We start from the raw sequence: 12999 nt of genomic DNA on the forward strand, positions 1-12999 counted from the left end.
AAAGCACTCAGCTTCTGAATTACTTTATGCTCTCATTGACTTTAATTTAAATCTTTTCCTCCCTTCAATAAAGTCTTTTAAAAGCAGGGACTGGTTTACTCCATGCTAAATAAATGCAGTACACACATATAAAACAACACACACATTTAATGACAGTGAGATAGGGTACAAAATTCCCTGCTTGTCAGGCAGCCATTACCAAGAGACTTGAGAAGATGAAGCCAAATAAAAGTTCAACTTCTCACCTTCAGCTGGGGCATTTGATTTAAGGGGTGTCTGTGTGTGCATCAGAGAATTGCTTTTTTTTTTTTTTATTTTCTAGTGGAAATGGAACAAAATCAAGCCGATGCTACAAGAGGCTGTCCTGTGCATCTCTACCCATCTCAGTTCTCTGTGCAGTGCGGAGAGGCTGAAAGTGTTAGCAGTAACCTGAGCCGCCCACTGAAAAGAAACGAGCAAAATACAATACATACAGTCACTACGGAGGAAATCGTTTAGAAGCTGAAAGAGCGGGAAGCTGTCCCATGTGTCTGGGGGTTGCACCTCTAACGCAGCATCCATATCCACTGCAAACAGTGACAGGAAGGTCTCCGCGTGCTCGACCATTAAGTCTGACCACCAAGCAAAGGCCTTCAGGGTTGGTAGAAAAAGATAACAGAACAGTATGTTAGTTCTAATAAAGCACAGTCAAAGATGCTAGGCCACATACCTTAAACAAATGTGCATCCCCTGGAAACTACCTTTATTGTAAAGAGAACAGTGCTTTGAAGTGCTGGCTGCACGTACAGCGCTAATCACGGGAATTAGGCACTGCTGTTTTCATACAAAGGGTTCTTGCAGAGGATCCATTCAGAGCTCCACCGTGAAGGCAGGCAGTGGTAACATGGCCGAGAAGGTTTTGTCTGTTCAATTTACAATAAATGACTTAACTCGTCTTTAGTTATGCTAATTATCAGAAAGATCAACTAATCATTATTCTGAAGTATAGAAATTGGGGACTTTCTTCACTATTTGTGGGTTTTCTGCTGTGTTTTTCAACAGTTTAATTTTTATTTGGATTCTCTACTTCTATTTGTCTTGAAAAACTAGAAGCCTAAGACATTAGGATCTGTCCTAAATCTTTCACACTCTTATTTGCAAATATTTCAAGCATCACCTGTGCGAGTTATTAGAGCACTGTTCATTTTACATGGCCAGCTACACACACCCATCTAAACACACTACCACCTTCGTTAACTCTACTTATCAGGAAACAAAGCTCTATCATCAACATGCCAAGATAAAAAAAAAATCTACGACAAGCCTGTATTTTCACAGAGGCAGGAAAAAAATATATCTAATCTTGAAAGCCAAAAAATATCAGTGAAGTAACTCATTCTCATGCACACGGGTCCTTAAAATTCACTGGCCGGGCCCTGTGACGTGACATTCACATCGTACACGGCTCAGATGTGAATGTTCCCGACGCATGCATGCGTGTTTAGTAATCACTTCTGGCTGGGCACATGCAGTGTGAGAAGTGCTGCCGTTAGGGCCATGTGCTGTAATTTGTAAGGGAGAGGAAATTACTCAGTGACTTAAAGGATCTGAGAAATGTCTTTCCAGCACTCTGCAAGAGAAGGAAACCTCTAGCATAGGGGCGGGACTAGAGATGGAATAGAAAAGACCGAGAATAAAGAAATCGGTTCAAAGAGGAATTGCTGGTCAGGAGGGGTATTTTTTGCCTCCTGGAAGGAAGCTTTTGGCAGACATGAATAAGCAAAATGGACTTTAGTTTTCTTAGGGTTCAGTTTTGATTCACTGATGTTTTCCTGCTGATGCTGATGACAGCAGCAGGATGCCTTTGATGAATCCTCTTATAGATGGCTGCAGAGAACAACGCCAGCTCTTGGTTCTCCTGGCCATGGAGAGGGATGCTGGCAGGAGGACTCTGGGACTAGTTCCACTCCTTTGCTCCCCCAAAATGCAAAGCAGACTGACATTACCCTGCTACTATTCCATGAGTTGATATAAACTGGTGTTGAGACATGCAGAGGTAGGATGCGACACAGGGCGTTATGCATCCAGAGCACATCCAAGATGTAAAATAACCAAAATTCCCAAATAACCCCTAAAGAGGCACAGCATTGGAGTGCCCAGCCATGGAGGTGCAGGGGTGCCAGGGCAGGCTGGGCCATGCTCTGCCCGGAGAGGCAATGCCACCAGGTTACAGCATCCCTGTGGTCATAGCATGGGGGTGAGGTGGGTAAGTTGGGCTCCTTCATCTGCAAACCATCCCCAGCCCCACACACATGGAGGAAACTGTCAGGCATCACTGCAGCAATGCCTCCCCTGGGATGCTTGGACAGCCCAGGGGCAGCTATGATGGAGAGTTTGTTATTCAGAAAAAGCCAAAATCGAAGCAAGGGAGTCTGACAGGGCTGCGGGCATGGCAATGCTCTTCAGTGCTTCCTTCTGCATCCAGCCCAGCCCATGGACATCTGTGAGTGCTGCGAGAAGAGGTGTGGTGTCCCTGCGAAATCACGCAGGAACCAAAAACATCAAGAATCAGGTCTGCTTCGGATGCCTGCCCAAACCTCCTCCCAAAAAAATGTTGGGAAACGAATGGACGTTGAGAAATGTGGCTGTTGAGGGTCCTCTGAAAATTAGCAGCTCTTGTCCATGCTTTTGAAGGAGGGTGACGAGGCTGTCCTTGTACAGATGTGGTTCTCTGGCTGCTCCTCTGCCTGCCAAGAGCCTGCCACGCTGCCTCCCCACGTCTGTGCCCAAAAAACGATCGCTACAAAGGGGCAGCAGCAGCCAGTATTTGGGGAGATGGGAAAGGGGAGGCCAAAGAGTATCTTCTGCAACAAATCCCATATAATCACTGCAGAGTCCTGCAATAAAAACCTGCTTCCATGAAAAAGGAAAAAAAAAATGCTATTTTAAAAGAATGAGGAAGAAAAGCATACGATCATTTGTGGAAAAAAAAATGCCCAAACCAGTCATAGTTTCCCTTTTGCTGGAAAAGTAAAATTTTAGCTCCACAAGTCTGTAACTTAATGCCAGACTCCTCAACCTCCTCCTCCCTACTCTCAGTGAACAGGACCTTCCTGCAGTGGGAGCATAACACCACGCTTTGAGGAACTCCTTCATGATGGTAACATTTCCTTTATTTACCATCTACTTACCTGCTTCACTCAGAACACGATGTGAAGGCAAAACAAAGTGTTCTTTCTAGCCAAACACACCTATTAGTGTATGTTTTACACATGGATACACATGTATATATGTATGACCTCAAGGAGTTAAAATACATATATACATATACACATACGTATACATAGAGAGAGAACACGGGTTCCAAAAGACTCGAAGGCCACGGTCTCTGGCGTGTGCCATCAGTCATCCAGGGGAAGGAGAGCAGAGCTGGAGACATCTGAGGAGCGAAGTGACGCACGGCAGAGACCTCCTGCTCTACACAGCACCTACCAAGCACCACTGATTCTCCTGCATTTTTGTCTCTGCTGCTTTGCCTCTTTCTGATGGGTGAGGCAAACCCAGCTGACAAGGCACGATGCTCCTGCTCTAATGGTTTTTGACTCCATGCTCTGAGTTTTGGTTTCTGGGTCCCCATTTGTGTGCCTGCCTGGATGGCCATGTTGGGAAAAAAGGGGTGTGTTTTCATCGCAAAAACTGTTGGTTTTCAGAAAATAAGGCATTCCTTCAGGAACCGATGCCATTTAATTCTGCTGAACATCCAAAGCAGACCGGAGAGTCACACCTTGCAGGCTGAACTTTCTCACCCCCAGGTGAATGGACAAGAAGACAAAAAATCTCACCTGGAATAATATATATATAAAAAAAAGTGCAGTACCTCAGCGATTCTCATTGCACAGGAGCAGAATAATGTGGCCATGACGCATAATAAAAACGATGTGATAAATCCGCCAGCCTCTTGCCTCTCTGCTCCTTTGGGTGCAATTCCAAGTGTGCAGAGAGCTGGCCAACTGCCTGAGCACTGCTGAAGTGCCACAGAAACCCTCGGGACAGGAATTCAGTAACGTTCTGACATTATCCGGGGCTTCTGGACAGAGATGAATTTCACCCTTCCAGATCACCCTTCGGAACAAGGGACCAGGAAGCCTCCTATCCCTGTTGGCATTAACCTTCTGTCTCTAATCACAGCCTTGTGACACTGAAGATGCTGAAGAACAGCTTTAACATTCGTCCTTGTGAGGAGCAGCACAGCTGGCTGAACACCACGGTCCTGTAACTGCCTGCTTCAGAAGTCTACTGTTTTCAAAATTACTTGTACTTTAAAATCAGCTCTTTCCAGGCTGGTTGCACAAACAGCCTGTGCTGGTGATGAGTGGAATAAAATACTCGTTAGCCTTGGGCAAGTTATAGCGGTGCACTCAGGCACCTCCTCATTTTTGCAAAACAAAATGAAGTTTATTTCACTCTTCACCACGTTTATTCTCTCTCTACATATAAATACTGTATATCCAGTACAAGGCACATACAGACAAAACCAGAGGAAGAACACTACCATTCTAGTCACTTGTGTAGAACTCAGTCCATCTCCACCACAGTGTACTATAGGTCGGGTGAATGCAAAACAACAGAGGTAACAACAGGCTGAGGAGAGATTCCAGGCAGGTAGGGTTGTGTTGGGATGTAACTGCAGCGCTCGTAAAAGATACCCATTGCTACATGCATGGACTGGACTGCTACGCCACATTGACCCTCCTGTGTAAGGCTACCAGCTCCACAAGCAGCCGACTGGGAGTTGCTGTTACATTCCTCGGTTAAAGTTACGGAAGCGAGGGCAACCCAGGTAAAATCCCGGGAGGAAACATGGCACTGAGAGGGCATGCACGAAATATGACAGGAGTGACTCGTGTCATTCAGTTTAGTCACATACCTCTTTCCCCTGCCAGGATCATCCAAGATTGAATGAACAGTAGAAAAACAGGGAGGAAATTTAAATATGCAAGCAGGCATTAGTTGGGTGTCGTGGATTGTTGTGTATTATCAATAAGTTAAGTTATACTGCAAGTTTAATATACACTGGAATGATTTTTAGGTGATTGTGAAATTAGTTATCAAATGCTTTTAATGCAAAATATAGTGAGTATATATAAAAATGGGAAGGAAAAGAGAAAAGAGTGCATGAGTGTTACAATACCTACAGGCATAAACAATAACTGTTCACTCTGAATTTTAGAAATGATTCATTTTCCAACACTTAGCCAAGAGCACCAGAGTTACAGAGAACACCGGGCTCAATCCTGCAAACACTTACACGGGTGGGCAAGTCCCCATGGGCAGCCCCGTCCAGGCGTGCTGACGGCGGGGCTATACCCAGCACTGCCAGCGGCCTCAGGATCAGTGTTTCCAGGATCAAGCCTCAGGATTTTCTGAAATATACCTGACTCTGACATAGTTTCAGTGTTTTTAAAGCACGATTCTTTCCATTAAAGTGCTTTGAAGAGTTAAGAGTAGTTTATTAGGCATTAGGTACCTCAAATAATTAGTAACAGAGAATAATTCATTCTGATCTCCACGCTAGTAATTGAAGTATTCCCAATAAACCAAGACAGAAGCGGCCAACAGAAAACCAAGCGAGCTAAAACAGCAGTTTATCATGTACCACAGGGGCAAAGGGAAACCCCTGGAAACAACCTGAATGCTCAGGAAGGGACCAAAAATCCTTGTTTTGCTTTGTGATGGTTTTACTTGCCACAGCTCTCAACAGCAGGAGCGGTTTGCTGCTGACAGTGACCGCTGCTAATGCTGTCTGGAGGTACAAACTCAGGACATTTGGGGCAATACAACCTTTCTCAAAAGTGGACGGGCTTGGTCTTGCACGTAGCTGGTGGTGAATATATTGGGCTCTTGCTGGCGCTGCATGAAAGGCTGCAGACTGATGTAGACGACAGCAGGATTTAACTCATTCCTCCTTTAGCCCCCCCTCCCCTCTGAAGAGCAATCTTCCTGACCTGTCCCCGTGCCTTCAGCAACCCTTTTACCACCATTATTGGCTTCTAAAAAAGATAACCCAGCACCTGTTCGGAAGACATCCCATAAGTACACAGAGCCACCAGCAACCGACCAGACCCTGCTCGAGCCCTGCGGGGCACAAGCTCGCAGGGCGCCGCTGCTCACCTCTGCATGGTGTTCTTCGTTTTGTTGGAGGACTTCAATTACCAATTCTGCCAGACGTATTGTGTCTTCTAACTTTTTAGCTGGTGTGACTAACCGGCCTACATTTTCTGTAGTACAAGAACTCGAGTTAAAAGGCAGGCAGAGTGAAAAAGCTAGATGCACAGTAAGTAATTTTAGAGGTTTAAGAAATCCCATAATATTCTACAGCTTTAAAGATCTTTTCATGCATATGTTAAATGCTTATATAATTAGTACTGAGCAAACCAGAAAGCCACATTCGTTATAATACTATGAAAATACAGTGCTCCAGCTCCAAATCTCACAATACTGTCAGAGTTGTTTTGCGTTATGGTGAGGTGGTGGCACTTTATTAGCTCAAATAGGAACATTACATTCCCTAAAGACAGCATCTGGCCACTAATGTATGAACAATATGTGTCCTTCAACGTAGATGATGCATTACAAATCACGTCTGTACGATTTTAACGTTCTTTTAAGATCAATTTAAACAAATCTCTCTGCACTTTTAATAAATCGTCAAACTCGAGCAATTTAAATGTCACCTGCTACTGAAAGCAAAGACTGCAGGTCTGACCTGCTCCAGGATTTAACTTCACAAAGGTCAAGGAGTTACGCATGCTGGAGGGAGTGGAAAGTGGTAAATCCCACTAGGTGTTCATACGTAAGATTTATATGGGAAAAGAGATGCAACTTTACAGCAAAAACCCCGCAAACAAACCAAGGAGTTTAAATCCTGGAGCTTGCTGTTACTTTGCAGCATTTTCTAAAGATTTTTCAAAACAACCAAATCATATTCTTCCAGGTAACATATTTCTATTAGCATATTAAACATCTGAGGTGCAAACAATCTGGACCATTTAGAGTATTTCAATAGAAATAATAGAGAAAAAAAACCAAAATAGACACATTTTCATCGAACGGGAGCTTCCGCAGAGCTGGCTAGGTGCAACCAAGGAGGCTCCTGTGACCTGACCCCGTGGCTCACCTGCACTGGTCACCCTGGGGAGAAGCAGAGCAGCAGCCCTGCTCCCTGGGGACCCACCTGCACTGCAGTGTCCCCACCTGCAACTACAGATGTGTCCCTCTGGCTAACGACTGGGTACCAAACCTGGCTCTAGCGTAGCTAGGGGGAAGGACAGGATCACACTTCGGTGCTACATCGTCTGGTTCATCCCTCTCCACCTATTTACATTTTGGTCTGTCCGTGATATTAAAGCTGGAGACTTTGCAAATAGGTGAAGTACCAAAAAAAAAAAAAACCACAAAAGCCAAATCAGTCTGCTGCAATTATATAGTATACAACAGACTGTTTGAGCTCAACAAAGCAAAATGGGAGACGTGCATGAATTAAAGCTCCTTTACTAGCAAGGTGTTCACCTTGGGATGCCCAAAGCTAAGCCCAACAGCTTGGGTTGTGCTGCAATGCGAGGCAGCTGCGCATCTTGCTCCAGGCTCCTGCATGCATTAGCATTTTGTTAGTGCTTAGATTTTCTTTTCTGGCAGAGCAGAAACTTGGGGTTGCACACAGATGCCACCACTCTGCTCTGCTGGGTCCCACGCTGAGTACCGGGGCAGAAATCCCTGCCTTGCTGAAGGCTCGTGAACTTTGGGGACTCGGCTCTCCACCTCAACACCACGCCTGCTCCCACTTTTCCCTGAATGTACTTCTACAAGCAGTAATTTCCCATGAAAAGGCAAGGCATGTTTTTCAGAACTGCCACACTCGGGTGGCTGTGTGAGGGCACACGGTGCTGTTTTCGGAGGAGCTGAGCAGCCAGGCCAGCTGAAAGCTGGCACTGCAGGTGCTTTTGGCTCAGCGGAGAGATGCAGCATGGCACATTCACTCTACATTTTTCCAGATTGATACCATGGACAGGGGCTGTGAGCTCTCTTCTCTGCTTTCCATCTCTTGTATCACTGGAAACAAAAAGAAATCCAGGTTCCCCTTATCCTACTCTATTGGGCAAATACTGATACTGGTTAACTCGTCCTTCCTTCTGTTGAAACCAGCACCTCGCTGGCTACAACAAAAAGAAACTTGTTCCTTTTACACAAAGAGAGTCCCAAGGAGTGTCCCTCAGTAAGCTCTGGTTGCTTCTGCACCTCCAAAGCCAGGGGGAAGCTTTTCCATTGATCAGAGCAGCATCAGACCCATTCTCATTTGCAACACTGATCTGCTCTCAAATACAACTAAAAGACAAAAGTGTTAATAAGAACAACTGCTCAGAGATGCTGTCTTTAAAGAAAATATTGATGCTTATACAACTTTGGCAGCCAGCAGATGTCAATCTTAATTTTTTTTCTTCTTATTTTAAATATTTCCCTGGTTAAGTTACTATACATCAGAATATTCTGCTAAGATAGCTGGAGCACTGACAGTTACATCAAACGTATACGATATACTTATCAAACATTTCATCCAACATCATGTAAAGCTCATACATATTTATAGTTTTCATGCAAAATGTTATGCAACAACAATGTTATTTTGTGCTGACGTTGATATTTGAAAATGTTGCATATGTCAGACATTGCTAGACAAAAAAATGTGGACATTTTGAAATAAACGCTACCTCTAAATCTCTAAAAACCTACCACGTCGCGCTAGGTGTTTCGTAAAGCTGCACATGAGAACTAGCTCCCTAATGCTAAACAAGCAACTGCTTAATACTAAACAAGCAACTGCTAGACTAGGAAAGCACTGAATAAAAGGAAGGAAGACTATTACAGTACTTGGCGTCTGTTTGGCCATGCCTTTGAGCATATGATTTATCATGTTAGTCTGCGTTTGAGGAGATGACGGTGGCCCAGCCGGTGGCTTAGGCTTGGATGGACGGGCTGCTTGTGCGTGACGGAGAGACGCCAAAAGTAAAGAGACAAGGGACGTCATAAACAGTGACAAAAAGATGAAAACTTTTGACAGGAACATAAGCAGGAATGGTCAAATACACATGGAATAAGCTGCTGGGTTTTTGCTCATTGGTACTCAAGGTATTACACGGGAATGACACCGTTTAACAACAAATATCCTAGAAGTCAGAAGGTTCTTACATCCTACAGCAGTGTGCAATCAGAAAGCTAAAAATTCAACACAAGTGTGGAACTGCCTTTCATGCAGCCACGTGACAAACCTGACTTTGGGCAATCCAGCTAAAGCTCCAGAATTCAGAGCAGGTGACTAAAAACCATCACTTTAAGTCAGCGCTCCAGTGCTTAGGTACATTTAGCAATAGAATAATGAGCCACATGAATTAATTGCTTTACAAATATCAATTACACATTTTAGAATTAAACGTCACTGTTGGTTAAAGGGAGCTATAAAATATTCTTGTGCAATTTAAACATGTAAAAAAATCTGTCACTTAAAAATGTGTGGTTCCTGATCGTTTCCAGCTCATTTAATTATTTTCAACTTGGAATTCTAGTGGCTTTTATATTCTGGGTTGAATCATATATAAAAACTTGCCAGCTCTATCAAATATGTTACTTGCTATTCCAAATGTTAGAATACTGCAATCAGGACTTGACCCATCTGTCATATAGTTTACAATATCAGCATAGGAAAAATTCAAAGAAAATAGCCTTTCCTTTTACATACACTCAGAGAATAAATTACATACTGTGCATATATTAACACAATAGTTTCTATTACATTTAATATCAGTTTTTAGCAGCATTGTGACTATTTTTAATAATGCCATTTGCAAGGATTCTGGCATATTTATCTGGACATTCTATTGCCAAAAGTCCTTGCCATTTTGATTGCATTTTCCAGTGGAAAAAAAAAAATCGGTTGGCTTGTGCAAAGTAGATTTCTGATTGCTTTTAATTCTCAAGAATTACAACACTTATCAGAGTGTAATAAAGAATATTCGAGTAAACCCTATGTTAAAGAGGATGAGTTAGGTTTGTTGCCTCTCTCCATACACAGAGGTACACACGTACACGAACACACACACAATGCACAACTGTGCACACACACGCACACACACACACACATTTTTAGTCTTTTAAGCTGTAATGATTTAATTCAGACTCTTAGATTCAAGCCACTGGCTTCCGGCTTTCTTTTTTCGTTTGTTTTGTTTTGTTTTCTGCTAACAAGAAAAACAAATCTATTTGCTTATCTCTGGAGTCGCCCTGATCCTTGTTCAATGTTTACCCAGGGTGGCTTTGTCCCCAGAAATTGTACCTCTCAGCCTCAAGTGACAAAAACACCAGCTTTTTGGGCATTGGCCTAATGGCTTTCAGTCTCATTTAAAACATAAGCAAGAATTCAATTTGGCTACTCGCTGACGGCTCCTGAGCCCAGCACGTAATGGTTAGGAAGGATTTTTTACTGCTCACCACTAGGACGAGCAGTTTGTGCCACTGTCCCAGCGCGGGCAGGGGTTGTGGCACATCTCCTCCCACCTGCGTTTGGCAGCCAAGTGAGAGGAATGCCTCCCAAAAGGAATGCCAGTCCTGCTGGCTCTGATGTTGGGGAGTCTGAGAGGGAGAGCTTCTCCTAGCAGTGCCAGAGCCAAGGAGATCTGCACCCCATCATGGCTCTGTGTGCTGCGGCCCTAAATCGCCCCTAAATGCGAGCCCAGCCTCCGCATCGCCAACCACTCATGCTAAGGAGGGGGGTGCCCATGCAAACCCCGGCAGAAAGCAGATTTCAGACCTTGCTGACCCCCAGCTCCTGCAGCAGCCTGACCTGTGCAAGTGATTTCTGTCCTGGGTAAAGCCATGAGAGGTGAAGGATGAGGAGGAAGCAGCAAGAGATGCAGCACCTCCTTAACTTCAAAATTCAAACGGGGACAGGGCACCAGGGCAGAGGCGCTCCCCTGAGAGTGATGCTGAGAGCTGTGGGCAGCACACCCTGTCCTGCCCAGCTGCTGTTCCTGATTGAGATTTATGTGTGTCTGGAAGGGATTTCAGTGAGGATAACACTTTTTTCTCCCAAACCAAGATGCATTATCTTCAAACTAAGACAAATTCACGGATTTTTATTTTTTTTTTCAACTCAGGAGACTCGACTCCAGCTCTCAAAAATTCAATATTCTGCAAAGAAATCTGATCTCCTGACTTTTTATTATTTAGCCTCGTGATTATTTAGCCTCGTGAAGAATTTTTGCACATCTGAATTACATCTCACGCCTCAGGCAGCAAGTGGCTTTGCAGTTGGTAAGAGCTCTGTGGAAGGGTAAGGGCACAGTGCAGAGCATCGTGTAACAACCTCAACACTGCTCCAAACACCGGCTTCTAAAGGACAACAGGAAATTTAGGGAGCTGCGTAATGACTCTGCCAAACGCAGCTGAATGCCACTTCAAGGAACGAAGCAAATAAAGCAGCAGTTCAGCAAGCAAACAAACACAGGTTGCATTTACGTCTGAGTTACAGTCATAGTAAAGTAAATGATTTATTAATGACTTCAGTCTCCGTTCCTGCCTCAAAGACTGATGGTTTCATATATTTTGCACCCCTATTTATTTTGGGAATGTCATTTGATTTTCTTGATGAGCTCTGCGCTTTATGGCAGATGCTGGGGGTGATTGCGTAGTGGTGGCTGGGCTAATAAACCCCACGGGACCTCTCCTTGTCTCAGGTTGGGTTAATAAACAAGCAGCTGAGCCCCTACGGCTTCAGTGCGCTCTGTAAAGATGCCGGGTACGCGCACTGAGCTTCCCAGGCTGAGATCCAGAAATAGGCAACGCGAGTGACGTAAAGTGAGCGCGGGGACTGTGACAAGGGGCAGTACGAGCGCCTTGACAAATACCACTGCTTGTCAGCAACCTGCTGCATCGCTCCGCTCAGACACCGACCTCTCCTGCACCCTCTCCCCCAGCCCAGCACGCTTTCTGTGCCTGCCGGGGCGAGCGCTTTGCTCAAGATGCTCGGTGCCAGGGCTGAGAAAAAATCACATTTTTGGTCCCAAAATGGCCCAAGACAAACTGATTTCCCCTAGGGACAGAGCAATGGGATGTCACTGGGTCTATCTCAAGTTGCTTTCTGCCTGCAGAGCTGCCCTGCTGGTGGTCCTTGCCCCATGCACCAAGGCACCAGCTGTCCCCAGCCCTACATCTCCTCCACTTCTCATCTTCATGCAGCAGCTCAGGGGGACCACGGGAAGCCTCTTTTTTACAGAGGACAAAACCAGGTCACTACATGAGATATAATCTAAACCCTAAAGACCAAAAGTCTTACACTAAGCACAATGAATGGCCAAACTGACAGCTATCACTGTGGCTGGCACCAGCTCTGAAGCTGCCTGTACTCAGCTCCAGCAGAGCAAAGCGGCATTTGTGTTCATGGGAATGGGATCCCTTAATGCCACCACCCTCAAACACAGTGCAGTGCATTTCTCAATTCCTGGGCATAAGGGACAGAGAAATTCTTTTCTAAAGGAAGGATGGACTCTCAGCTTACATAAATATGCCTTCAAACCCTTATTAAAAGGTTGCACTTATTAATGTGAGTGTTAGTAGTTTTGTGTGATTAATAATTAAAACAAGCCATTAATCTTTAATTATTGTAATGTTCTGTTTAGCGTTCTATTTTAAGTCCATATTTTTATGAGACTACAAGCTTCTTAGGGGAAAGGAGAACGAGGGGTGACATTTGGGTGTTTAAGAAGTTGTTTTCAATATCTTATTTTTATTCTTGCTTTTGGCAAAATAAATAAAAGGTCAGGCCAAAACCCAGTCACTTTTGACTCCACTTAAGCTGAGGAACTGATTTCAAGTTGAGTCCTGCTGACCTTGCCTGAAAATTTTTCATTTAAGACACTGGTAGGGTTGTGGGCACAAAGCAGGGCAGTCACAGCTTGCTGTGTCCTCTTGCTC

General features: G+C 44.5%; 1 protein-coding gene across 3 annotated transcripts in view; it reads right to left on the reverse strand.

Annotated features, from left to right (window-relative positions):
- CADPS (calcium dependent secretion activator) overlaps positions 1-12999 on the reverse strand; it is a gene marked incomplete at both ends in the record, with an annotated part of 194308 nt that overhangs the window by 45306 nt on the left and 136003 nt on the right. For all 3 annotated transcript variants that reach the window (XM_084292522.1, XM_084292520.1, XM_084292521.1), the window contains 2 exons: positions 474-630; positions 6151-6257. In XM_084292522.1, the coding sequence (XP_084148648.1) occupies positions 474-630; positions 6151-6257 (264 nt within the window). The remainder of the gene's footprint in view (positions 1-473; positions 631-6150; positions 6258-12999) is intronic.

Source organism: Netta rufina (assembly GCF_964035555.1).
Source record: "Netta rufina genome assembly, chromosome: 10".
In the NCBI taxonomy this organism is placed as follows: domain Eukaryota; kingdom Metazoa; phylum Chordata; class Aves; order Anseriformes; family Anatidae; genus Netta; species Netta rufina.